This window comes from Lacerta agilis, chromosome 7, assembly GCF_009819535.1.
Source record: "Lacerta agilis isolate rLacAgi1 chromosome 7, rLacAgi1.pri, whole genome shotgun sequence".
NCBI lineage: Eukaryota > Metazoa > Chordata > Lepidosauria > Squamata > Lacertidae > Lacerta > Lacerta agilis.
In genome coordinates, this window is record NC_046318.1 from 40,945,362 (window position 1) to 40,972,215 (window position 26,854).

A 26,854-nucleotide genomic window follows, 5' to 3' on the forward strand; every position below is an offset into this window, starting at 1 on the left:
AAGAACCTCCAACAGACCCCCCCCCCAAAGACTCCCAATGGTTCCTGGAATGCAGTTTGAGCATCTCTGCCTTAGATAACTCATCTAACAGATTCCATATTTAGGGCTATATCCAATGCTGCACCAGTTGGTTTCCGCTGGCACAGTGAGTGGGACCCCCCTCCTCATCCAAAATCTGTTCTAGGGTCCCCTAGCCCTTCAGAGGGCATGTGGGGGCTGGAGGAGACGGGGAGGAAAGGGAAGCTCCACTGTGCACACATAAGTCTGTTATGCCAGGAGAGCTGCAGCATTGGATAAGTCAATAATACAATCCTATGGTTTTTTAAAAACAAAGCCAATGAATTTGTGTTTAAACATGCATTGCTTGACCAGGAGTGTTAAACAGATTTCAAGGCAGCACATGTTAAAGATTACACACATGTGCATATAGATCTGATAACATAGAGTTAAAAAGTCACAGTATACAATATTTTAGCATTTGCTGAGTAACGTATTTATATCAACCTTTTTAAGGGGTACTTTTAAAATTGACAGTATTTGGAAGCTACAGGGTAGCTGTAAGTTTTGCACTAGTTCAACACACACACACAAAACACAATATGAATTCACTATTAAAGAAAATATTTTATTACAACATGAAAAAGCATAATTATTCAAATTCAAACAGGTTTTAAAATCTTGAATTTGTTTTTTAAGACAGCCTGTTGGTATATTTTGTTCCACGTGGGAATGATATGAAGACTACCGGTAATCTTGTTTCTAAATATTGCACAGTCTGGAGAGAGAAAAAAACAATGAAAATAATAACAAAACAAAATCACATGATATTGGGAATCATCTCACATTATGAAAAAAAAACCTACTACAAAACATTTTTTTTAAAAAAAGAAAAGAAATAAAGAAAACCCTTTTGTTTCTACAGTAGCTTTAAGTCTATAATTCTTGGAATGACCATATCCCACTGAAAACCACTTCAGTGGCAGGAAGCTTCATTTCAGCAATCCCTTGTGCAAATAAGGTTAATTTAAAAATGCAGTTAAGTCTTTGATACCATGTAGACAATTGCCACATCTTTCCGTTATATCCCTGCCCTGGGGGGCAAATATGAAGAATGTTTTATATCATGAGTTTCGCCTGCAGCTCCATCTCTGCGGCCCGTTTCAGTGCAACATCCACCAGGAGCTGAAACCCACTAAAATCCTGGTTGAGGTCTGGAGGGGTCGGTGGGGGAGTGTTGAAAAGCCCACTCTGTGCATTTGTACCAGGTCCCAGCTTAGACACATCCTCGTGGTATAGATGGGAGTTGTCTGTGAAGTTGGTAGGGGAAGCCCGCTGCAGGTCATCCAGGGTCTGACCAGTGCCACCTGGTTGGCCAAAATGGAAAGGAGCATCTTTCAGTGCAGTTACGGTGGTGTGGCAAATTACTGATGGCCGAGCCAAAACGGATCCCAAAGAAGATTTGCAAGTCTTGTTTGGTCCTGTGCTTCCGGAAAGGAACGAGCTCTCGACCAGTGGAATGCAGTTTTTTGTGCCAATTGAGAATTCCACCGGGCTGCCGTCAGCCATCTTGGTCCCTCTTCGTGAGATGGTGAACTGATTTGGGTCCTTCCCGTCCTTCCTCAGCATGTCAGGCAAAAGCCTGCGGCGTGCATTGATAAACCAGTTGCAGACCTAAGAACACAAGCACATCTTAATGCCTACCTCCATTCATTTCCGACTCTGTGCCATTACAGCAGTTGCAGTTAAATCCATGACTCCCTTCAAGCAGATTCCTTAACTGCAGGACAAATGGAAGTCCGGCAGACAAGTTATGACACATCCTTGAATGAAGGCCTTTCTTTTCTTCCTGTTTCTACCAGCCCTTTCTGCTTACTAAAGAGCCTCAGGCTCTCTGAAGTCTGCTTAGCCTGAACCAATAGGCTTAGTTTTTTTTAGCTCTGTACACATGTTAACCTGTTACTCATTGTTCATTACATTTGGGTTAATCAACAACAGGAAAATGTTTCCCTGTGAAAGAGAAACTCCTCCCAAAAACAGTTACTGATTTGCCCTGTTCAACTGACTGTGTCAACAGGCAAAACAGAGATTACCTCACTGAAGTTTGCCCTTGTTTGAATATCAAGCCAGTTTCCTGGGCAATAAAAGGACAGCTTAACAACCCTTTTCATGTTTGCTGGATAAGGATGGTTTCTCCTTCTGCCCAGTGCAGACAAAGGAAATTTGCTTATCGCTTACAAAGAAATGATATTCTAAGAAAGCAATAGGATGAGAGGTCAAAAGACAGATTTATGTCTTTAGCAAGCTGGATTTATGCAGTCCCAACACACACACACAATCTTTTTCAGGTGTTCTGCCCCATCACATGAAGGACACACAACCCTATATATTGTGAGTGTGTGTTGAGCAGCAAGGCCTAAAACAGAGCTAGCATATGGTGGGGGGGGGGAGGTTAGTGGGGACAGACTTGTGTGAATGTCTCCTCATATTTGGCCCTCATCAGTTCAGGCTGAATGTATGAAGAGGAGTGATTTATTGTGAAAATATGTGCAAAATTACAACACACACACATTCCAAGGGGGCTGTATCTTTTGTGTTTTCAAAATTTCTTCCGTAGAGCTGCCAACAAAACATCCAGCATATTTTGGTCTGCATTCGAGTGTACACATTCCAGGCTACTTCCAATGGAACTTTGGACCTTGTTTCCTAGAGTCTGCAAGCTTTTATGTGGGTTAGAAAATAAAGACTCCCATAAAATACAGAAGCATAATTTCACTTTGTTCTTGCTGATACAAAGAATTGCGCACTGTCACTGACAGAACTGGGAACAGAAACCAGCCCTCTAACTTTAAATTCTAAGGTCAATCTGAGTACAGACACATGCACATTATTTGCCAGATACTTGAAAAGAGCTATTTCTATGAAAAGCTACACAGACATGTTACAAGCTTAAGCTTAAAACTGCTATATTTGGAGCATTGGGGGGATGGGGGATGGAACTCTGCAGTTGCCACTTACATGTCCCCACTCTCACCCTGCCCATTTTCCAGAATGACTGTAATGTGCACTCACATCTTGCTCCTGTTTTGGAATACTACAGGGAGCTTAAAGTTATAATATATGGGTTCAGTGAGGCCATTACAGAGATATGCAAATTCAGCTTGTGATGAAAACAGCCAGAGGTAATTTACAACTCTATGACAGACACCATCCATGCTGCTAGAGTGAGCCTAAAAAACACACGATCCAAAGCCCAAACAGAACCATCTACTCTATGTGTTTGCACTGGTTTGTAAGTAGATCCCAAATCCAAAACAGCACCTTTCAAAGTATCATCCGTGTATGGAAATAACAGTTCCATTATAGTAAAACATAAGCTCATGGCTATACAACCTCATCAACTAACATTATTATACAATTACAGGTAGGTAGCCGTGTTGGTCTGCCATAGTCAAAACAAAATAAAAAATAAAAAATCCTTCCAGTAGCACCTTAGAGACCAACTAAGTTTGTTCTTGGTATGAGCTTTCGTGTGCCTGAAGAAGTGTGCAGGCACACAAAAGCTCATACCAAGAAAAAACTTAGTTGGTCTCTAAGGTGCTACTGGAATGATTTTTTTATTTTTTTTATTTTGTTTTGACTATTATACAATGCAATCCTATGCCTATTTATTCAGAAGCGAGTTGCACTGTATTAAACAGGACTTGCTCCAAATTAAGTGTATTTAGGATCATAGTCTTAAAACGTAATTGGAGCATCTTTAAATACCTGTAGTGTGGAGAGGTGCGTCTGTCTTGACAGTAGTGCTTTTTCTTGCTCTGAAGGATAAGCATTGAAGCGGTGCTCATAGAGCCAATCCCGAAGAATCTGCACCGATTCCTTGGGCAGGTTACCCCGCCTCCTCCTCTTGACTGAGCTTGCAGAAGAGGAAAGATCCAGAGGGACATCCATGCTGTCATCGTCCTCTGTCTCACTGCCTGATATTGCAACAGCAGCATCTATGATAAAAATGCAACAGTGAACATTGCATCATCTTATCCATTCAGACACATTTTATCACCTGCAATTAAAGCGTGGCAACGAGCATCAGAGAGGCAACCATGAGATATACCTCCAGTTCCTGTATTCTGGGGATATGGCATAGGTGTGCTAGTCACATTAACAACCGTCCACATGGTCTCATACATACAGTGGCTTGCATCATTTGACAATACCATACCAACTATTGGCCAGCAACTGTGGGTATGCAATCCAGCAAATTTCCTTCCAAGCTAAATGCTTCATGATCAGGTAGGCAAGAAGCCAAAACCAAGATTACCGGTAGATGTCAGTGATATTCCAACACTCCTTAGAAACTTCTAGCTTTTAAAATTTTAAACATTTTATGCTCTTCTATTCACAAACCACTTAAGACTGAGAACCTGAAATTTTCAACAGAGGCTAATGTGCCCAACTGCTCCATCCAGGATTAAATGCACAAAAGCATAGCAGTTGATGTACTATATTTAATGCTGGCACAGCAAATCTTAGGGGTGAGCCATGGATCTACCTACACCCAAGTTCTTGAGTTTAACTTGCTTGTGGGTGGCATCTCTGTTTGTTTCATGTAGTAAATGTATAGGAAACTGCCAAAAACAACAATCACAACCCCTAATTCCCCCCGCTTCTCCACTGCCATGGAACATTCCAGCGTGGCCTGTTGACAGTGTGGGCTGTTGACTGGCTATCACAGGGAATCAACTGCCAACAGCTGGTGTAAAGCCCTGAAACGGGGACAAAACGACAGTGAAACTGCCTGGGCCATGGTCCACCAACTCTTAAGCCTATCTAACAGCCAGAATGGCCTGATTTTGGAGGTGGGCACAGCTAAAAATAGGCAAAATGCTACCCCTCCACACACCTTAAGTACAAGTAGCAGGGCTTTGGATGCAATGGTGGCACTGGTGTTTCATTCAGCCCTGTTGCTCCCTTACATCAGGTATTTTCTAAACTCCGCCTTGTCCCCAATTCTTTCTAACTGGAGAACCAGGGGGAGAACTTGTAATCTTCTTGCATGCAAACAACTATTGGCCAGCAACTGTGGGTATGCAATCCAGCAAATTTCCTTCCAAGCTAAATGCTTCATGATCCGGTAGGCAGGAAGCCAAAACCAAGTGCTCTACTGTGTTCCTCACCCTGCCCCGGCAAGCTCCATTCATAGCAACAAAATGGTGTCAAGCCTTTCATATACAACTATTTGGCAATAAATTTACGATTCCATTTTGTACCAGAGAGAGCTAACATCTCAATTCTATAATCATATGTCTAGAAACATAACCCCACTGATTTAAGTAAAGCTTACTTTCAAGTAAATGTGCTGAACACTGCAGTAAAAGGAAAATCCAAAGAAACTAGCAATACAGAGGTGGAATCTAAACACATATAAAAAACTGTTCTGAAAATGCTTTTTAAAAAGCGTTTTTAAAAATACATTGAATTTTCCATAAGGCTCACCATTGCCATCTAGTTACAGGTAGGTAGCCGTGTTGGTCTGCCATAGTCAAAACAAAATAAAATAAAAAATTCTTTCCAGTAGCACCTTAGAGACCAACTAAGTTTGTTCTAGGTATGAGCTTTCGTGTGCATGAACACTTCTTCAGATTGCCATCTAGTGTCACATTGCACTTAAAACATTTTATTCGCAGCTGTATCACTGAGTTTAGAAGAAGGTAGTTACTACAGGTCATATAAACAAACAAAGTGCAGGAAACCAAAGCTTTGGCTACATGTCTTTTATTCCCACCAGAAATTTTAGGAATCCAAGCTGTATACACTAGTTTAACAGACAAATCTTATTGAGTTTCGCCCACTGGCTGGGATAGATTCAGTCCTAAACCGCATTTCACTTGCAGAAGAAAACCAGGCAGATATTAGTCAGAAACTTATACTACAAGAATACAGAATCTGTGGCCTTCCAGGTGTTGCTGGATCTCCCATCAGCCCCAGCCAGCATGGCCAGTGGTCAGGGATGCTGGGAGCTGCAGTCCAGCAACATCTGAGAGTCACATGTTCCCCCATCCCTGTTATATTCAACTCAGGGACACTGTAATGTTACATCTGAAACTATAGATGAAGCAAAATTAAAGCATTCCCAGATGACAGCCCTCTTCTTCCTTCACTCCCAGAGCCACAATGGAGATTCCAGCTAAAAGCCAATGTCAGCACACAACAAGCAGCTTTAGCAGGGAACTTTCGTCATAGGCAACTGCACATGGCACCTTGACACGATGTCTACCAGAAAACTGGACTCCTGCATTAGAGCTGCATGGCCAGCAGTCCACACACAGTTAAGCATGGATGGCAGGTCACCTCACCAATACGAAGGAGTCTAATCCCAACCCCACTTACCTGGGAGTAAGCCCCACTAAATTCAACAGTTGTTACTTCTGAGTGGACAAGGTTAGGATCACACTGTAACCCTCAAATTACGATACCTCCACTTCCTTTATCCCCCTTCCAGCAAAGGTTATTTTAAAAATGATAGTTGTGCAGACACTCAATACTACAGTACAGAGTTTCTCTCCCCCTGCCACCCACAACAGTATAGGGTAATATGCATTGTTATTCAACAGGTGGTAACAGTGTTAGTTGCAAAGAGGGTTCAGGATACATATGGACTGCACAGAAAAGAAGCCCCCAAACCTAGGTCCCATCATGCATTGTCAAAAGCCATCAGGGGCAAAGCCGCTAAATGCTCCACCATACCCACAGGTACTTCTGACCAAACACTCATGTCTCCTGAAGGATCACAGAAAGGACATGCAGAGCAGAGCAGCCAAGTAGAGCAACAGTTCTAGTGGAACGCCCTACAAAGGATGCCCAACTATTGTTTTAATGATAATAACAATATTGTTGCTGCTGCTATTGTTGCTTTATATACTGCCTTTTGACCCAGAGGCTCCCAAAGTGGCGAACAAAATACAGACAAGTATAAGAAAATGATGAAAAATGACATAAAAATCAACCAACAACAAAGCAATGTGAGAAATCAGGTGAACAAAGCCCTCCCAAGCCAGTGGGCTAAAGAAAGTTATCACCAACCCACTATCCCCATGTTTCCCAGTAAGAGGCATGAGGACACCCTCTGCGTCATGGCTATCATAAGCAAGAGCCACTGCAGTGGGAAACCAGAAGTTTTTCTTCTCAGGGACCACCACTTTTTCTGTTCTGGCACAGCCCTCTCGGTGTTTTCCCAGAGAACATAATGACAGTGATGTAACAGCTGCAGCTCTGCCAGGCATGGAAATGCTCAGCCTGTTGCTCCTCTGTCAAGCACAGGAGCCCAGTAGGAACAGAAATTTTCGGAACCTCATTCTTCTATGATGTGTTCCCAAAGTGATGTTGCTCAACGGAAGCTCAGGAGAATAATTCTAATGTATATTTTATGTAGTGGTAGCTGGTGCCCACTGAAACTGGTGGGGTGGAAGGCGAGCAGGTGTAGCTAGAGCTAACAGCCAACTAATTATTGCTTCTCCCCGCTGAGTTCTATAGTATGCAGAGAGATAAGATGCACTATGCCTGCAGAGTTCAGTGGGTCATTTGTCCATTGTCAGGGTTGCTCAGCGCTTTCCATGTACATAGAGAATATGTACGCAACAGCAAGTGGTTCAAAGAAGCAGACAAGTCAATGGATCTACACACATTGCACAAGTATTTGCATGATGAGTCCTGCCTTGAGGTAAACAGTCATGCTGAAGTATTTTAGTCAGCTAGATCAGGACATTGCCTTAAGAGCAAAAAGGAGGGGTGGTGGAAATGTTACAAAACTGGCACTAAAAATATTCAAAAGCTAGACTTGTATACTTCCAGTGCCCCTCCTCAAAAACGAAACTGAAGAGCCTGCTCTTCCCCTCCCTACCCCTCAAAAATAAAAACAAGAAACGATAAATCTCCTGACAGAACAAACAAAAAATTAAAGCAAGAACAAACCAGCAGTTCCCTACTGCCCTTTGATCTGCTTAGTTATTGTGACATGTTCCCTCTGCTAAGAGGTTAATGATACAAAACAGGTTTGGGCTAAACAAGAGAAAACTGCCATGCAACTTCTCTTTGGGGTAATGAGCTGATTTCAATAATGGAGCACCGGCCCTTTGAACTGCCAGGAGAAAAGTCCCCCTATTTGTGCAGGAGTTGCAGCAACAGGAAACTAGAAGTAGGCAGCAGATCTCTCCTTAGTCCAGCTGATTTCTCATTAGAGCAAAGGCCACATTGGGGCTGCCATGGCTCTGTTTACACTGCAGCATTTGTGCTGATTACTAACAAGAGGAAAAACCAAAGCTAGCCTGTAATCAGTCTGCGCATTTGATTTCCTGTTTTAACAGGGCACAGTTAAAAGGCATCCTTCCTAGGCTGTCTGTCTCATGTGTTAACAGTTAGTTGTTTGCTGTGTTTAAAGGAGGGGGCAACTATCTGGATACAGAAGTATTGCCTTGTTTTAATTTAGGGTTCTAATGCAGTAGAATTTAGAAGTCTTAGGTAATGAAAGTATCAGAGATACTTATGTCAAGTTCCTCAAAGTAAAACAAAGCAAACCCCACCTTAGGGTTCATGCCATTTAAATAGCTGCAAGTATGCATGAATGTGGGTGGTGCTGTGGTCTAAACCAGTGTTTTTCAACCTTTTTTGGGCAAAGGCACACTTGTTTCATGAAAAAAATCACGAGGCACACCACCATTAGAAAATGTTAAAAAAATTAACTCTGTGCCTATATTGACTATATATAAAGTAATTCTCTTGAATAGGAATCAAATAAACACAAAGAAAGTATTTTATAATTACTCTATTATGAAATAGTAAGTAAACAGAAATTCTTCTCTCCGCTGCTGCGCACACTGTGCTTTGGCGGGAAGGAAGTCGGAAGATGATGTCAAAAAACCCACATACCCCCCATACCCAGGACACAGTCCGGTGCCCGCAAAAGAAAAAAGATTTTTTTATGGAAAATTCCAAGAAAATACACGTCCTTAATAGTCTTAAGCCAATTTCAGGCTATGTTCACTTCACTTGCCAAACTGCACTCCCACTGAACCACAAAAGGAGGGCTGCAACCATCATAAACGCAAGTTTCCAGCATCCATGCTGGCAGCTTATGGAGGGGGCGGGGAAGGGCCCACGTCAAAGCGACGGCAAGGAGGAAAATAATACTATTATACCGACACCCTGTATCAACGCAAAAGATTTCGCCTAGTTTTTCTGTCAATCTAATTGGATGTTATAGCCGAGATACTCAAAGCAATTAATTAAAAAAAAACTGCATAGGAAGCGCACTTCACATACTTCGGGGCACAAAAGTTTAAGCAGGCGCGTGTAGAAGGAGAAAGGGGGAGGCCACCGCTCCCTTTATTAGAGGCTCCTGGAAAGCGCGCCAACGAGCAGGCAGCCGGCAGAGGAAGAGCAAGCAGCGGCAACTGCCCTTCGCGCCCTCCGGCGCCGCTTCTCCGCCCTCGCACCGCCCTCCCTCCGCCGACGGCTCCGCCAAACGCACCGCCGCGGTGCCGCCCTCGCGGCTTCTTCCCTCGACCAGTCTGCCCATCTCATCGCTGCCGAAGGCGAGCGAAGCAGCCCTGGGCGCCGCCATCTTTGGCGCCGCCTCCATTTTGCCCGCGCAGCGTCAGTAGCGCCGAAGGGCGGGAAAACAAACCCCGCCAGGTCCGGCCACAAGCCCCGTCTGCCGTTACCCCAAGGGGAGTCCCCTCCTAGGCGCCGCGAATTTAGCTAAGCGGGGCCTCGAAAAGAGCCAAAGAGAGGCGTCACTGCGGTCTCTTCTCCACCCGCGCCACTCACCTCCACCGTAATGGCCATACCGCGACATCTTCACCCGAGTAGGGGGGGAAATCCCAACCGTCTCCACGGCACACTAGGCAACATCTCGCGGCACACTAGTGTGCCGCGGAACAGTGGTTGAAAAACACTGGTCTAAACCACTGAGCCTAGGGCTTGCCAATCAGAAGGTCAGTGGTTCGAATCCCCATGACGGGGTTAGCTCCCGTTGCTCGGTCCCAGCTCCTGCCCACCTAGCAGTTTGAAAGCACGTCAAAAGTGCAAGTAGATAAATAGGTACCGCTCTGGCGGGAAGGTAAATGGCGTTTCCATGCGCTGCTCTGGTTTGCCAGAAGGAGCTTAGTCATGCTGGCCACATGACCTGGAAGCTGTCTGCGGACAAACGCCGGCTCCCTCAGCCTATAGAGTGAGATGAGCGCGCAACCCCAGAGTCGTCCATGACCGGACCTAACGGTCAGGGGTACCTTTACCTTTTTATGCATAAATAAGAGGCTTCCAGCGGTCACCCTTATTCCAGTAACTGTAGGTGTGCAGTTCTTGTTCATGCTTCTAGATCAATAGTGGGGATCCTGAAGCCCAAATGTGGCCCTCAAGTGTTTTTGCCTGGCTTGAACGAACTCTTGAACTATGATAATGTTCTGAACATTCTGTTCTAGATAGATCTGGGATGGGGAATCTGTGGCCCTCAAGATCTTGACTGGGGATGATTGGAGTTGGGGTCCCACAACATCTGGGTGTGTTTTTAACAGTGTTCTTTGCAAAACAACAACAACAACACACACACACACACAGAGAGAGAGAGAGAGAGAGAGAGAGAGAGAGAGAGAGAGAGAGAGAGAGTTCACCAGGAACAAGGTATTGGGACACAACAGGTTTTTGGCACACCTTGCAGGCCTCAATTTTGAAATTCACTCTAGATGCATGCACAGCATGACAGACTGTTAAAATGTATATATGCAAGATTAAATTTCTTTGTATAAACTACACCATTTTCATCTTCCTGGCACAAAGTAACACCATATTAACATACATTAGACCACACAGAGACCTGTACACTAGATACTGTTAATCATCTCCTTGATTTTGAATATTAGAGGAAAATAAACCCATTTAATAATAGGCAGGATAACGTAACGGAAGAGCTGTACTGTGAAGAAGTATTGCAAAGAGTAGAAGCCAGCTGCTTTAATAAGATTTACAAAGAGGCTTTCAAGAAGCAGGCTCTCCCTTTGCCAAGAGAACAATGTGCTAGACTGCTTTCTCCAGGAAATCTCTCTCACTGTGTGTTTTGTGAAGCTCTACTTGAGCCGCTGCCCATGTTCACAGGAGCAAAACATTTCCAGAAGGCACCTGCAGAACTCATTCCAGCATTGGGTTAAATCATGTGTACAAGATTCAAATCATGCCTAAATGTTTAAGTAAAGAATTTCTAAACACGAAGAAAAGTCACTATACTACTGACATGAAGAAAGTACTATGTGGTATGGACTCTGCCCAAATGCAATCAAGGCGAAAACAAAGGAGGCAGCAGGCTTGCGATTGGCATAGCAATTAAAAATAGTGGCACCTGGCTAGTGTTAACATACCCAGGACAGCAAGAGAAAGAGCATTTTAATGAGACACAAAGGCTGCCTGTTTGTCTCCCTAACTTGTCAGAGGAAGGGAACACACAGCTTCAACAGGCTGCTGTCAAGAGCAGCTTTTTTGACTGATGCTCTGTGAACTACTGTTTTTGTTAGTTAACCAATTCCTAGGCTTCTTATTTTAACAGCTCTTTTATACAGTGTTGATCTAGATGTTTTCATATATTGCTTGGACATTGTGTTAAAACCCAGCCTGAGGAGTTCTTTTTTTTTTAAATGGGGCAACAGGTTTGTTAAATAAACAAACTCACCCATACTCATAAGGCAAAGAGGGATCAAAGAGAAGCTCCAATCTCTGAGCAGCTGTTCCCATTCCCCTTAGCCAGATTATTTTATTTTCATAAGGTGTGTGTATTTCTAGCCTGCCCCCAAAGCACTTTTTTAGAACATGGTTTATGGATATGAGATCTGCTATACAGATCAGAACCATTTGTACAGAATATGCTTCCTCCCCAAATGTGCAACAACAGGTACCTCATCATTTGTGCAAGTACCACAAACAAAGGTTATGGAATAATATATGTTATTCATTCCACAGCAAGGGGAGACAAGACATCATAATGGTTCACATACTGAAACATACCAACTCCCACTCCCATCCCTCCACAGCCTGCATTCCTTGACTTTAATCCTCCTCCCTGTGTATCAGCTTGATTTTAAATCCGCATACACATATACTTCTTATGTACAAGAAATCACAAGTAGCACTGAAATCTAGCATCAAGTTAACCCAGAACCAAGTTAAGTTTCATATTTGATAAACTATTTGATAAATTGGGATCAATTGCTGGGTGAAGGATGGGCTGAGAGTGAAATAAATAAATAAAACCAAGTATGTTAAACCCTTACTTTAATAGGAACTTCCTTCCACGTTAGGATAGCACAGAGAACACTTCAGGATTTTTCAGGACAGATGATAAAATACAGACCACATGTGCCAGCTTTGTAAGCCTATCATTTGAAAATGTTGAATTACACTGTCTTTTAAAGGTCAGGCCTCTGCAAACTTCCAGCTTGCAACATGTGCTCCCAATGCACTCCTCAACTTTGAAGTCCTCCCCCTTAATCATGACATCTTTTCCTTGTTTTGCTTTTATGCCCTGCCCAAGCTTACTAGACAGCTAGGCTGTTGAACACATGACAACATGTATATGCATTTAATGTTGAGTTGGGTTAACAGTTAGCTTTGTATGATGCTTTATATTTAAAACACACACACACAAACAAATGGAACAGCTGCCTAGGGTGAGAAGCCAAAGGAACAATGGAAGCAGCAGCAGACAGGAAACCAGCTCACCACCACTGTGCAAATAGAGGGAGCAGAGGAATGCTCTAAAAATAACTATTCTAAGTAGTTCACTATGGAATTTTTGTCCAATAATGTTACTTATTTGTACAAACTGGGAAGCTCAAAAGCCAGGATGTACGAATTTAGCCACAGAAAGTATGTAACACAGCATCCAAAGTTACTGGTACTCAGGCAAACGAAAACTTTTGGACAGAATAAAAAGTTACAAGCACAGACTTTTATCCACAATGATATTCTCTTCATTTATGGTGGGCTTATGCTACCCACTTACCATGGCCTAACTGTAGCATTTGTGTGGCCTGCTTTCCTTTGTGTGTCTAGTTCTGCAGCTCCATATGAAAACTACAAACTATGGCCACAGCAGACCACTTAAGTCCAAAACTGAAGAGTAGGTACACACACACACACACACACACACACACACACAAACTGCTACAGAACTCCTGGCAAAGTGAGCAGAATGTTTGAACTATGAACGTAAAATGTGTAGTTGAAACAAAAGCCAACTCTACAGAATGTAACACTCTTAAATACTACCCTACAATTCTTAATGATGTTACTAGCATAAAATATGAAAATGAACTTTTAAATACAACATTTAGGAAGAAGTGGTTGTTCTGTTTGAAAAAAGCAAAGTTGCTCTAGCTGCCTGCCCAATCCTATATGCCTAATAAAAAGTTAGCCTCACTGGGGCTTACTCTCAGGTAAAGTACTGCAGCCTATGGCAGTACACCTAGAGTAAACCCCACTGAGTTCAATGGGGTTTACTTCCGAGTAAACATGCATAAAATTGAGCTTTTTTTCACAAACAAAAACAGTGGCAATCTGTTCCTTAAAAAGGGTAGGAGGAGAAAATCCACTCTGTCAAACGGTGTATTTATGTGAGTTACCAATTTATTTTTTCATCCCAGCCTCTCTCATTCTGGGAAAGGAAAGTGTATCTAAACTTGCTTTCGTGTCTTGTATAAACACACTTTGTATCTTTTTAATAAAATAAAAGGCCCTGCACCAGAGTTTGCTTAACTGCTTTTTAAATGGCTCCACCCCCGTCTCCATGCCCCCCTCCTAGCCGAAAATCGCAAACAAAGAACGCTCCTTCGCTCCCATGCTCGAGGAAGGCTGCTGAGATTCTAAAACGTAAAAAAAAAATCCGGGGTGGGGGGGACGGGGGGGGGACCAGAAGGCACATTCTTGTTTGGGAAACTTTCAGTATTCAGTGAGAGAATAGGCAAGAAGTAAAGCAAAACAAACGGGTTTAAAAGAAAGAAGGGGGATGAGGAAGAGAGACTAGGAGAAAACTTTGTTCGGACACAAAGCAGGCAGTTGGAACATGTTTTTGACAGGGCGCCAGCAGCATGGAGATGAAGCCTCCAAGCAGACAGCTTATGTTTTGTCTGAGCGGAAAACCCCCAACTGCCATGTAAGACACGGACTGCACACCAAGTTTCTCGGGGGGGGGGAAGTCCGAGCTCTTTCCCAAACCGAACTCGGGAGCTGCAAAGCAGCACCTTCGCTCCCTTGCCTTCGCCTCGCAATTGTTTAGCAACACCACGAGGAGGGCAGCGGAGGAGCCTCAGAGCCCCACCAAACAAACCCACTTACTTTTTTTACTTTTCATCTTGGTGCCTGGAAACTCCTTCTGCCCAGTCCTGGAAGATTCCTTCTATTTAAAAAACGGGAGAGGGGGAGCAAAGAGAAACTTGTGGGGGAAATGCGGCGGTGGGAGACAAAAACAAAACAAAACCCACAACCCTCCGGCAGTTCTTTCTGAGGGAGGGAGTCGAGAGGGCGGAATGGCCAAGGTCCTCCAGCCCCGGCGAGGAGCTGAGACAAGTAACTTGAGAGCGGCGCGCTTGGGCTGCTTCTGCTGCTTCTTTCTTTGTTCTGTAACTTGTGCCTGGCGAAGTGAGGCAAGCGCAAGCAAGCGGCTGCCTTCGCCGCCACCACGAGGTGCGCCCTCCCCCACCGCCCAGCAATGAGTAAGCCGGAGCGTAACCAGGAGCCGGAGCCACTTCACCCGCCTCCTCCTCCTTTCCCTCTCTCCTGGCTGCTGGCTGGCGGTGAGGGCGAGCGACTCTGACAGATACCAATGCCAAAGAGAGAGGGAGGAGGACGCACCAGCTCTCCTGCGAAGCGGAGGGCAATGGTGACGGGGCAAGGCAGGCCCGGGCCCTCTGTCTGCTTCCTGCTCTCTTTCCCAGGCAGCTGGAGGGAAAGGGAGACGCCCCTGCCGGACCCCCGTCTCTAGCGAACTCCGCAATTCGTGTGAATGAGGAGCAGGGAGGGAGGGAGGGAAAATAGAAAAGGTAGAGGCTCGGCGTCAAGAAAGTTGACCCTACTATGCAACTGAAACGCGCTTATTCGGAGCTAACTGTCCGTGGGAGTTGCAGCGCAATCCTAAACGCGTCCACGCGGAAGTTAGCCTTACTGAACCCAATGGGATCTTGAACGGGTTAGGATTGCAGCCGAGTAAGCCCCACTGAAATGCACGGGGCTCGCTTCGGAGTAGGCGTGGTTAGGATTGCGCTCTTACTCCGGAGTTAGGATGGCAGCCTTGCTTCCTGCTCAATCTCTCCCTCCATTCGGCAAGCCCCGCTTTCCTGAGGGAGCGGGAGGGGAGAGGGCTCTTCCACCTCCTCCCCCTCCCTTTCTGGGCTTGTTGTGACTGCCGGAGCTGCCTCGTGCTATTGGTGGACGCGTCGCCCTTGAGCCCCCTTCGGAAATTCCTGTCATGCTGGAGAACCAGTCAGACGCTGTCATGCTTTACAACTTATCAAGTCATGCCGAGTGTGAGCAACAACTGCGGCGCAGTCTGCTTTCTCTCGTCAGTCAGCGCCGTTTCAGATCAGCGGCTTTATGGTGGCCATAATAGGTTGTGAGGAGGCGACCAGAAGTGGCCCGAGAGAGCCTCAAAACGACTTGGGAAGATGTACTTCACTCGAGTCCGCGCTACAGGAAGGAACTGTTTCCTTCAGGGACGCCTTGCTGAGATCCCAGTCAAAATCCCCGTTATTTCTCTGGTCTGTGTGATGGGCAGCCTGATCCCAAACCCCTATTACTCAGAAGTAAGCTCCACCTGCACCGGGTTCAGTTGGGGGCTCACATCTACACGTGTTTTGGGGTTTCTAGTTACAGGCGCTGAGCTACCCAAGTGCTGACCTAAACTGTAGAAGAACCGAACGGTTAAATCCCAGGAAAACCAGTTTCACACCTGAATGTTCTCTCAGACCACCTGCTGCTTTTAATTCAAACGAACAGAAAAAGGAAAGTCACCATTACGTCAGTTCCACTCATGTGGAGGGAAATTCGCCGCTGCTGGAGCGGTTTCTCCACTCCCCACCCCCGGGCTTCTAAAAATGAATTGTGCTCAGCCTCAGTATGTTTCGAGTGACATGTTCATTCAACAAGGGGGGGGGGGAGTGCATGTGACTTCTTGAAAGTAAGTCTCTCACGGCTTGGCTCACCCCGCTGAGCAAACACGTGCGTTAGTAAAGTTTATTTTGCTCTGAGATGGCGAGATAGACGAATTGCTCTAGCAACGTCTCTGGGATGGAGCCAACTCCAGCCGAACGGTTGTTTGTTTCCCCCTCCCCTTCCTCTTCTTCACTGCAACTGGGATTGGCTCCGGAGTCCAGTCGTTTATGCAGGAGGTTGCTTGAGTGGTTCCTTCTCCAGTTACAGAGGAGGCGGCTGCTGGATTCATTCCTTGTGGGAAAATCCATCTCACTGGGCAATGCAAGAAAATGTGTCAAGGAATCAGGAAAGTCAGCGTCTTGCTCAAGGATGAGTCCTTCGCATTTCCTGGCTTTAGAAAGGAAAGTCATGACTAAAATGTAAATGTCATGCAATCATTGAACCACACGCCCCAGCAGAAAAGCTGAAGGCATGCTGCTTTGTGGAGCACCTTGGAACATCACCCATGAAAGTTGCGATTGCTTAATGGAAAGCGAGGCTGCTGCCGTCCACCCCGCCGCTGCCAGGCTAGGAAGCTTCCAAGTGCCAGCTGTCCCGGCTGGAGACGCCGCCGCACAAACAGCTCGTGTGGTCGCACTTCCGGAGGGCAGACAAGAGGCTAGTTGAGCCGCCTCAGGCTTGTTTCGAAATAAGATCCACATAGCCTTTGCTGCCTAAGCCCCGTTTCTCCCCTTTTTGTAACCATGGTCTTTTTTATGGCTTCTTTGCGCGGAAGTAAGTCACATGCAGAATTGCAGTCTCAAAATGAGGCAGGTGGGGTAAGCGGCGCCTTTAAGGTTGGGGCAGTAGTTGCCATCACTCCCATTTTGCATATCATAACTAAAGGTCACGTGGCGGCCACAGAAAAGTTTTGTGTGTGGTTTTTCCCCTTCTCAAAACTAATTCAGACTGTCATTAGCCACGGGATGGCAGGCGAGAACTTATTTTTCGCAAGTCAGTCCCGTTGAACTCGATGCACTTTTCCCTAGCAAAGGATTGCAGCCCTGACGTCCCGGGATATACAGTACATAAAATAACGAGTCATGTGGTACCTTAACATAGGAATATAGACAGCTGCCTTATACTGAGGACACATTCAAACCACACAATTAAAGCGGCACTTTAAACAGTCATATATTTACCCCAAAAGATTTTAGGAGGTGAAGTTTTGTTAAGGGTGCTGAGAGTTGTTAGGAGACCCCTATTTCCCTCCCAGAGCTACAATTTCAGAGCGGTTTAACTATAAACCACTCTTCCTGCGGCTCTCAGAATTCTTTTGTGGAAGCCTTGACTGTTTAAAGAGGTATCATGGTGTGAACGTGGCTTGAGTCACATGTCTGCTGCGTCTAGTCCACAGTGACTCTCCGGGATATCAGATACCAGAAACTGAAGCTGGGAACAGTGCTATTTATTGCGGCATCAGAGTCATGGGCTTTTGTCCACGGAATCTTATGCCAAAAAATAAATGTCCTAAACCTGAAAAATGCCGCAAGACTCTTCCGTGTTACCAAGAGCCTAACGCGACCGCCCCTCTGGAATATGTGTGCTGGGAATTACGCACAGTCCTGAAGAACTACCTCCCGCCGAGTTGGTGTTTCGTGTTGCACGGCATGCCATTTATTATGCTACCGGGAAAGGGACCAGGAAGAACGCTGTCAGTTGAGTAACAATCCCCTGCAGCGCCAGCCGTGTTTGCTCGCCCCAGACTTGGGAGGCGCTTCGGTGGAAGGCTCCTCCTGCGGGCGGCCGAGATTGAGTGGCGAACACCTCACATCCGGAGCAGCCGCGCTTGAATCACTCCTGATCCCGCTGGCGGCCAATGTGCTGCAAGGAGACGCGGCCCCGGGAGGAGGCGAAGGCGAAGGCGAAGGCGCGGCCTTTCCCGAAGAAAGAGCAGCCTGTGTGATTTGCAACGGGTTTGGGCAGCTTCCTCGTTTGGAAAGCAAAAGTTGACGCTGCTGCTCTCGCTGCGTGTCGCCCCAGTGCCACAAATCCTCCTGTGACGTAGCTCAAATTGGAGGGAGGGAGAGAGAGAGAGAGATTGTTTTGAAAGTTGAAGGCACTTCCTTTCAAAGCTCAAGGGGGAGTTTGGCTCTTGTGGGTTGACGACCTGGTCCCACGGAAATTGGCTCAGACAAAGAACAAAATCAAACAAGCCCAGGGCTCCGTTAAAGGAAAAAAACAGCAACCAACACACACACACACACAGCTGTTCAGTGAGCCTGAACGTTTTCTGCAGGGGAAGGTGTTTTTTGTTGGAAAGAGTCAAATGTGTTTCTCAGGCTGAAAGGGAGTGACTCATGGAATTTGCTTCAGGTACTTTTTTCTTCCTCCCAGCTGTTATGTCTGAGGTTACAGCTGGGGTTTCACACAGCATACTAGTTCTTAAGTAATCAGAGGCAGTTTTTTGTTGTTTGTTTAAAGGAGAGATTAACAGTATATGTCAAGAACAATCAAAACAGCCTGACAGGCCTAGCAGCTGTTGTCCTTACTCACAGGCATGCTCATGTTTGCCTATTATTTTGGGAGAGCACCCAGAAGTTTATCAAGGAGGACAGTTATGGTATCTCTTCCGCTCCCTGTAAAACTACCCCACAGATAGGCCTGGCTGGCACTGGCACTTGCTAAGATTGGACACTGGCCAAGGTCCCTTGGAGTGCAGAAAGGCCCCCTTATTGACCTGACTATACTGCCACTCCTTGCCCTGCCCATTTTATCAGTGGGAAGCAGTGCCACTTTTAAATGGGAGCCAAACTTGACTGCATTGGAGGGTGCGAGTGTTTGGAGGCCCATCGGCAGCACTTTGCAGAGGGCCCCCCATTGAAGTCTGATGCCAGCCATGCAAATGAGTCTTCTTTCCTACGTGGAAAGCCCTAATGGGGAAGAAATAAGGTGCTGCAAACCTACTTGGAAGTTGTGCCATCTGCCCTGGAAGGCCCTGGCTTTCAGTGTGGTGTAGTGGTTAAGAGCGGTAGACTCGTAATCTGGGGAACCGGGTTCGTGTCTACACTCCTCCACATGCAGCTGCTGGGTGACCTTGGGCTAGTCACACTTCTTTGTGTCTACTCAGAATTAACTCCTATTGATTTCAGTGAGGTCTGTTCCCATATAGGACTGCAGCCTTCATTTCCTGTCAAGATGATAGTGCTTTATTTAGATATAGTTACTGTGATACATAAATTACCACAACTCCCTAAAACCCAAATACTTAACACTTGATAGCAACATTTTGTTATCTCTTTTATCCTCACAGTGATTATTGCTTCCCAGATGAGGTTGGATAGTTCTAACTTGTACGCGCCTAATCCAGACTGAGTTGCAACTGACAGGTAAGATAGCTATAAAAAACGTCATCCCTGCTGGACTCATGGGCTTGGAACCCACTGGAAGTAAAATGTCATATTATTGGACTTCAGAGTATCCCAGCTACCTCTTTCAGGCCCCAGAGCATTATAGTCTCCAAGTGATAAGAAACTTAAGGGGTACCAGCACTTACCTCTGGTTCAGTTTCCTTGAAATGAAGATTACTGAAAATTGAATGGTCTTTTTGATACATGGTTTCGTTTACGCATATGTACAAGCCGAACATAAGATGGTTCACAGCACTAACAGTCCAACCGATCTTACTTTCCCATTAGGTTTTGGGTAGTGTCTGTGTTTCTAAAGTTTCGTTTCAGCACAAAGAGCAAGTCATGCCACTGTGTCTTTCTAGGTACCAAAGGAACTAGGATAGAATTGTGCCTGGCCTATTATTGTCCTATCCCTAGGATGATGTGGTGTCCAGCCAGGTGTGTGTGGCGAGGAGGCATCTCAAGGTAGTTGCTTCTATGGCAACACACCTGTACTTGACCAACTTCTTAGACAAGTAAAAAGGAAGCTTAACAAGCTCAGCTAGAGTCATTAACTTAGCAAAGTCAAACAAACAACTACCTTTCCATCAACTTGGCATAATTTTATACAACATGGATAGAACTTGGTTATAAGCCTCTGAGAACATGTGGTGATTTGTGGAATGACACCTTTGTTTAAAAACTGAAATTACTTAAAAGTTAACCAAATAGACATAAGATGCTTTGGGGGGCAGGTTGCAGAAACATCAGCTGTGTATGAATCACTGTTTATGAATGATATATACTGTATTGCAAATAAAGACAAACTTAGGCATTGGAAAAGCTTAACAAAGAGACTGGTTTACTACTTCAGCAGCTCCTTCCACTACAGAATCCCATCTTACAGATAATAAAATGTTGGGGGTTATATCCAGACTCTCACATCCCCATCATATAACACCATTGTGCCTATAACACTCTACCTAACAAATTAATTAGGGACCCCTACAGAAAGAAAGGTGCCCTATCTATCTGGTTTGTTTCTTGCCTACTCTTTGCCATAAAGCTCCAGGGCGAGTTATAACAAAACATACAATTGTATAAAGAATGCTGCAATTCTATAAGAATTGGGATCCTAGATGTCCAGATAAATCAAATTGATTATGTTTTTCATTGCTGTCACTGTATCATGCTCTTAAAGGTATAAGAAGAATTCTAGAGGATTTGCCATTATAGTATAATTGGTATAAAACCTATAGTGTACAGAGATTATGAGCTTTTTAACATGTGTGCAACCCTGGTAAACATTGAGGAACCATTAAATATATCTATCTTGCCATCTATGCTTAAAAAAAAACCACACACACACTACACACACAGACTGGGGTGGAGTGGCTGGGGGTAGAAATAATAAGTTGTTGTTGTTGTTAAGACTCTTCAGTCACCAACCTCAGAAAAGCTCTCATTTCTGCCTGGAGGTATCTCTTTCTACCATTTTGGAGAGTAAGGCAAACTTACTGGGCAACAAGTATCGGTGAAGGACAGCAGTGGCAGCCCCCTGACTGTTCCTCCCTGGCTGTTCCCTCTGTTGGAAATCAGACCACATAGTCCCCCACCCCTCTCTCTCTCTCTCTCTCTCACACACACACACACACACACACACAGCCAATGCCAGGATTGAAGGAAGATTCAACTGCCATCACATTCAGCTCCTGTGCACAGAATTGGGAGTGGAAATGTCATCTTGTCCTTTACCTCAAGTGGCAAAATGTCTTGGGTCTTCCTGCACACATTTTAGTGTACTTTGCCCAACCAGGCACAGACTTACTAAAGGCCAAGATTATTGCTCCTAATCTATCCACAAGGGCAGCTGAATACTTAGGATGCCTTTCCCCTTTAAACAAAATATAAATTTAAAAAATCCTTTCAGTAGCACCTTAGAGACCAACTAAGTTTGTTCTTGGTATGAGCTTTTGTGTGCATGCACACTTCTTCAGATACACACGAAAGCTCATACCAAGAACAAACTTAGTTGGTCTCTAAGGTGCTACTGGAAGGATTTTTATTTTATTTTTTATTTTGCTTTGACTATGGCAGACCAACATGGCTACCTACCTGTAATTGCCCCTTTAAACTGATGGATCTCACTGATTTTCAGAGCTGTGTAGGGAAATGTATTGATTAATACTTAGGACCTTTTTATAGAAGGCATGGTCCATATATATTGAACAAAGGGTTAATCTAAGTTTCTTCTCTTGCCATTCTTGCAGAGTACAAACCTGGCAATTCTTAAGATATCATATAGCTGCTGGTGGATCATTTGTGGAAAATCCAATGATACAAGGTAAGGCCGATCAGGGGGGTGGCACTGTGGTCTAAACCACAGAGCCTAGAGTTTGCTGATTGGAAGGTCGGCAGTTCGAATCCCCACGACGGGGTGAGCTCCCGTTCTTCGGTCCCAGCTCCTGCCCACCTAGCAGTTCAAAAGCACGTCAAGTGCAAGTAGATAAATAGCTACTGCTCCGGCGGGAAGGTAAACGGCATTTCCATGCGCTGCTCTGGTTCGCCAGAAGCGGCTTAGTCATGCTGGCCACATGACCTGGAAGCTGTCTGTGGACAAACACCAGCTCCCTCGGCCAGTAAAGCGAGACGAGCACTGCAACCCCAGACTCAGAGTTGTCCGCGACTGGACTTAATGGTCAGGGGTACCTTTACCTTTAAGGCTGATTGAAAGGGCAGTTCAGTGATGGTAGTGAAGAAAGCTTATGTCTCTTAACACCAGTGTATTTGCACAGTGCCATCTGGTGGAGCAGACTATTAAATCCATGTTAGTCAGTCCAGAGACTGAATCATTCTACTGTTTGTTCTTGGTTGACACACAGGTCAACGGATATAGGTTCATGTATGTACAGTTTTTCCAGTAAAATGGAGATCACAGATTACTGGTCCTGTGCATGTGGGTCATGACGTGCACACACACAACACATTCATTATGGTCAATGCAAAATGGGTCTATAGATAGAAAGGCATGCAGCAGAATCTCACGGCTCCACCACACCTTGACTATAGACAGGATGCCACCTAAGACATATCAGTCTAACAGACAAATCACCATAGAGACAAAAGTACAAGGATAGTCTGAGAATCTGGAGATTCCTCACTCTCTCTGTCTTAACTCCATGCAAATCCCTCTTCTGCAAGCTGAGTTGCACTCAAACCTCCAACAAATCCTATATATATGTCTAGTCAGAAGTATTTAAACTGCAGACTTAATGTATTATTTATGCCAGAGGAAACTGACACCAATAAATTAGTATAATCCAGGAATTAATTCCATTTTTCCAAGGGAAATTTACTTTCCCAGAGCACATAAAATTAGAAATGTGCTGAAATTAAAAGATTACTTAATCAACGGAATAAGGACTATAGAAAGAGTAACACATATACAAAATAAGTTTGTAGTCAAACGTAAGAGTTCTGTTTACTTTGATATTAGACCATGAACATCATGGTTTAGCATTTAATTTTTATAACCTGACTACGACAAAGGTGAGGACTCCTGCAGTAATTTCATTGGCAATTGGTTGCTCCTCCTTGGTAGTAGTAGAAGCATGTTGTAGAACAGAAAGCACATAATTATTTCAAGCAACTGAAGTGGAAATCACCAGTTTTCCCTTTAGATCCTGAAAGTTTTCATTTCCATTCTATGGTAGCCCTAGATTTGATTCTGGCAGTATGTTGATGGTGAATGTGGCTGACAATTAATTCTTGATAGGATACAGTGAGCTCTGCACATTATGCAAACTGATCTTCTGCCGTGCCAGAATATATTCTCAATAGAAAGAAACACAACGTCTGTCACAGGTAAAAAAATGTTTTGCAGTCATATCTGAACTCTTCTTGCTATGAAGAGACCCAGGAGGTGGTATCCAGCTAAATCAAGCTCATAGTAGGTTCCATTGAAATCAGTGGACTTCAATTGGTCATGACTAATTTAGGTGTATTGATTTCAGGAGCTCTACTCGAAGCATGATTTGCTCATGTTTCACAAACTGTAGGATCAGAAGGGGGATCTGGAGACTGTTGCTAAGGTCCCCTGTGCTCTATTCTCCTTCTCTCATCTACTTCCTTGCAAAATAAAAATCCAAGAAAGGGACAAAAACGGCATTTTTAAAAAGTCAGTTAAAATGTCAAACAGTAAAAACATGGTTCAGGAGCTCAATAACAACTGTGAAATTTAATCTCCTTAATTGAAAGTTAGGGCAAATATGTATTTGATGACCTCAAGCAAAGGAGCACATGCAGTTAATTAAAATACCTTACAAGTATAGCAGAGATGCTTTCCAGGGAAGAAGTACATGCGTGTTGAAAGCTTTCCAACAGCAAGGAAAACATGAAATATAAAAGGTGGTCTGATAATTTATAGCTACATAGTTAATAAACACATATGTATTCGTACTTAACAGCTAGCCCAGGGGGTGGCCCTGACAGTCAGCTTCCTCCTCCTGTCTCAGTTTGGATCTTGTAGAACTCAACAAAAGGATGGGGGCAAAATAAATTAGTTGGTTTCACCTACCATTGCTGTGTCTGATATGGGCTTTGGCTCCACCTACTGTTGGCCAAACTGCGGGAGGCAGTGGAGGATAGGGGTGCCTGGCGTGCTCTGGTCCATGGGGTCACGAAGAGTCGGACACGACTGAATGACTGAACAACAACTGTTGGCCTCCCTGCATTCCACTCTACCAGTCTGAATGAGCAGCATGTATGAGAACTGCATCGAGTTCAACTGAACCCTGCTCGTCTCATTCCTCTCCAATGTGTGTGCCTCCCATATCCTTTGTGACCCTTCATCTCCGCATAACGCAACTTAAATCACACGAGTATCTGTTGGGGACTGGGTGGAGAAAAAGGTGATATGTGTGTTGGGGAAAGGTTCCCTTTCTGGAGGTCAATAACAACAAAATAATGAATTCAGTAGTACAAGCTATAGTGATGCATTCCTTTGTAGTTTCTTTTGCAACTGAGATTGCTACCCCTCATGTGCAATCAATAAATAAATCTCCCGCCATGGACACAGGGCTATGCATACAGGTGGTGTGAGAGGCATTGCACAAAATGGGAGTTTCCATAGGTAGGAAAAATTAGGGAGGTCCCCTTACTGGATTCAAATTACTTGGAGATTCATAGCCTCGCTGAATATAATGAACCCTGCTTTTTTAGAACATGACACTTCCAAAAAAAACTCTAGAGAAGTTTCCATGGTTCTATAATAATCTGGTAACCTGATCATACTTTATTCTCATCCTGCAGTGAAGAAGAAATAAACTTCATGGACAGGCAACTTACCCTACTTACTATTGCAGCTGTTCTCTAGAGCTGGGGTGGTATCTTCCAGCTGTTGTGGGACTCTAACTCCCATCAACCCCATCTAGCATGGCCCATGGTCAAGGATGATGGGAGTTGTAGATAGTTCAACAGATAGATAGTTCAACAAGGTTGGGTTCTGTTTGCTCTGACTGGATTACAGTGGTGGTGTGATACACTACTCCTTTTGATCTGCAGAACCTTTACCCCACTGCTGGTGTTTGCTAGCTAACATCAGGTGGACTGGTTCTGAGACCAATAGCAACACTTAGTATCCTGTGCTAAGGATGCATCCATTGTCACTGAGAAAATGGTTAGATGTTACAATAATAATTTTAAAAACTCTATTAAGGAAACAAGGTAAGGGACTGAAGTTACAGTGTAACTCTGTTTCAGCCAGAGGTTTGTATGAAGAGAATTACTGTATATATACTCTACTGTTAGAAGTTTTTAAAGCCAGTATCCTCAATCCATAAACTCTTGCTGCTTTTGAAATAAAAGGATGTCATTTTATCAAAACAGCAATGAACCCCTCAACAGGGTTTAAATAATAAGCATTTATTGCATACTTGGCAAGCAGCCTTTCAAGAATCTCCTGCCGCAGAGATCTTGCAGACATTCCAATATGATGCACTGTAGTAACCATGCCCTTGACAGCTGCACACACACTCTTGGGAAGGGGAAGCAGGCTGGGTGGTCTGAGGCAGGGTACTTTGCTATCTAAACATAAGAGAATTTTTAAAAACACAAATCCATTGCAAAATGCCAGCTTCAACAGAACAAGACTCTGTAGGATATGCACAAGTCTGGCATTACGATGGGCAAGTTGAGGCCCAAGAAAATTACAGATAATTTCAGATTAAGATAACAAATCCAAACCCAGATGCATCTCACAGAATAAGCATGCTGGGGAATGTGATGGTAGGACTTGAACATTAAAACTATGGGAAGCTAAAGGAATCAACTTGATCTGGAGTATAGTTTAATTTTTACAAACGTTTGTTCTACCTTCTTTAAGGTTAAGCGAATAAAAAAATGCAGTTTTCAACTATGGCAGAAAAGTGCCTCAATTTGGAATATTGGCAGGATTTGACTACATTATTGATGGTTTCAAGCCTTCACTAGGCGTTTCCCACAGCAAGCACGCAACTTGTAGACGTCAGACAGAAGCATACACCCATCTTGGAAACTTTTTGTGTTTGGTTTCCCAGATGGTTGTGGTCTCTCATGTGTTTCTCACAGCAATTTTGAGCTGCTCATTTGTCTTCCCATTGGACTATTTCTCATAATTGCACATGGAAATTTGTTCCAACAGTTGGATGTGGCATGTGCCCGTAACGTCCTTTCCAAGCCGCAAGTGGGTAGATCAGACAAAACAGAGATCTCAACCTTTCTCCAATGCACAGTAATTGCTTATAGATTAGCAAATAAAGTATTTCCAGTCCATTAAAAAAAACTATCATTTTGACACAATTCTATGAATTATTTTAGGGAACAGGAAAAATAACACAACTGCTGCCTGCTAGATCAGTGTAGGAATTATAGTTTAGCCAGGCGTTGGCATACCACGCCGCTCTTGTCTAGATAGAATAATTAGAATAATTAATATACAGTGTTGGCATACCACACTAAATTAGGTAAGCTACAGAGCTTCATTTGGCATACCATTTGGCTCTGTGGGCACCAAGTTGGGAAACACATGTTTAGGCAGAGCAGGAGAACAAAGGAATAGGTGGAAAAGTACTGGAGATCATGAGGTGTTTAGAGGAGGGGGTGAGTGATAGAGCTCTAAGCATGCATCAGGTCACGTACTCGATGAAGGGAGGAAAAGGTGTGTTATTAGGAGGGGCTTTCCATATTTGGTATCAGAAGGCACACCTTTCCTTATTTGGTCTTTGGAGTTCTCTGTGTATGTTAATGGTTAACCTAGCTGTGAGTTT

At 44.3% G+C, this 26,854-nt stretch overlaps 1 protein-coding gene across 1 annotated transcript; it reads right to left on the reverse strand.

Moving 5' to 3' along the window:
* Window positions 1-604: 604 nt before the first annotated feature.
* Window positions 605-14,779, reverse strand: TGIF1 (TGFB induced factor homeobox 1). Its single transcript, XM_033154972.1, has 3 exons — window positions 14,371-14,779; window positions 3,766-3,995; window positions 605-1,671 (listed from the first exon to the last, which is right to left on the reverse strand). The coding sequence occupies exons 1-3, from the start codon at window positions 14,384-14,386 to the stop codon at window positions 1,117-1,119; spliced, it is 801 nt and encodes a 266-aa protein (XP_033010863.1). The 5' UTR covers window positions 14,387-14,779; the 3' UTR covers window positions 605-1,116.
* Between the last annotated feature and the right edge of the window lie 12,075 nt (window positions 14,780-26,854).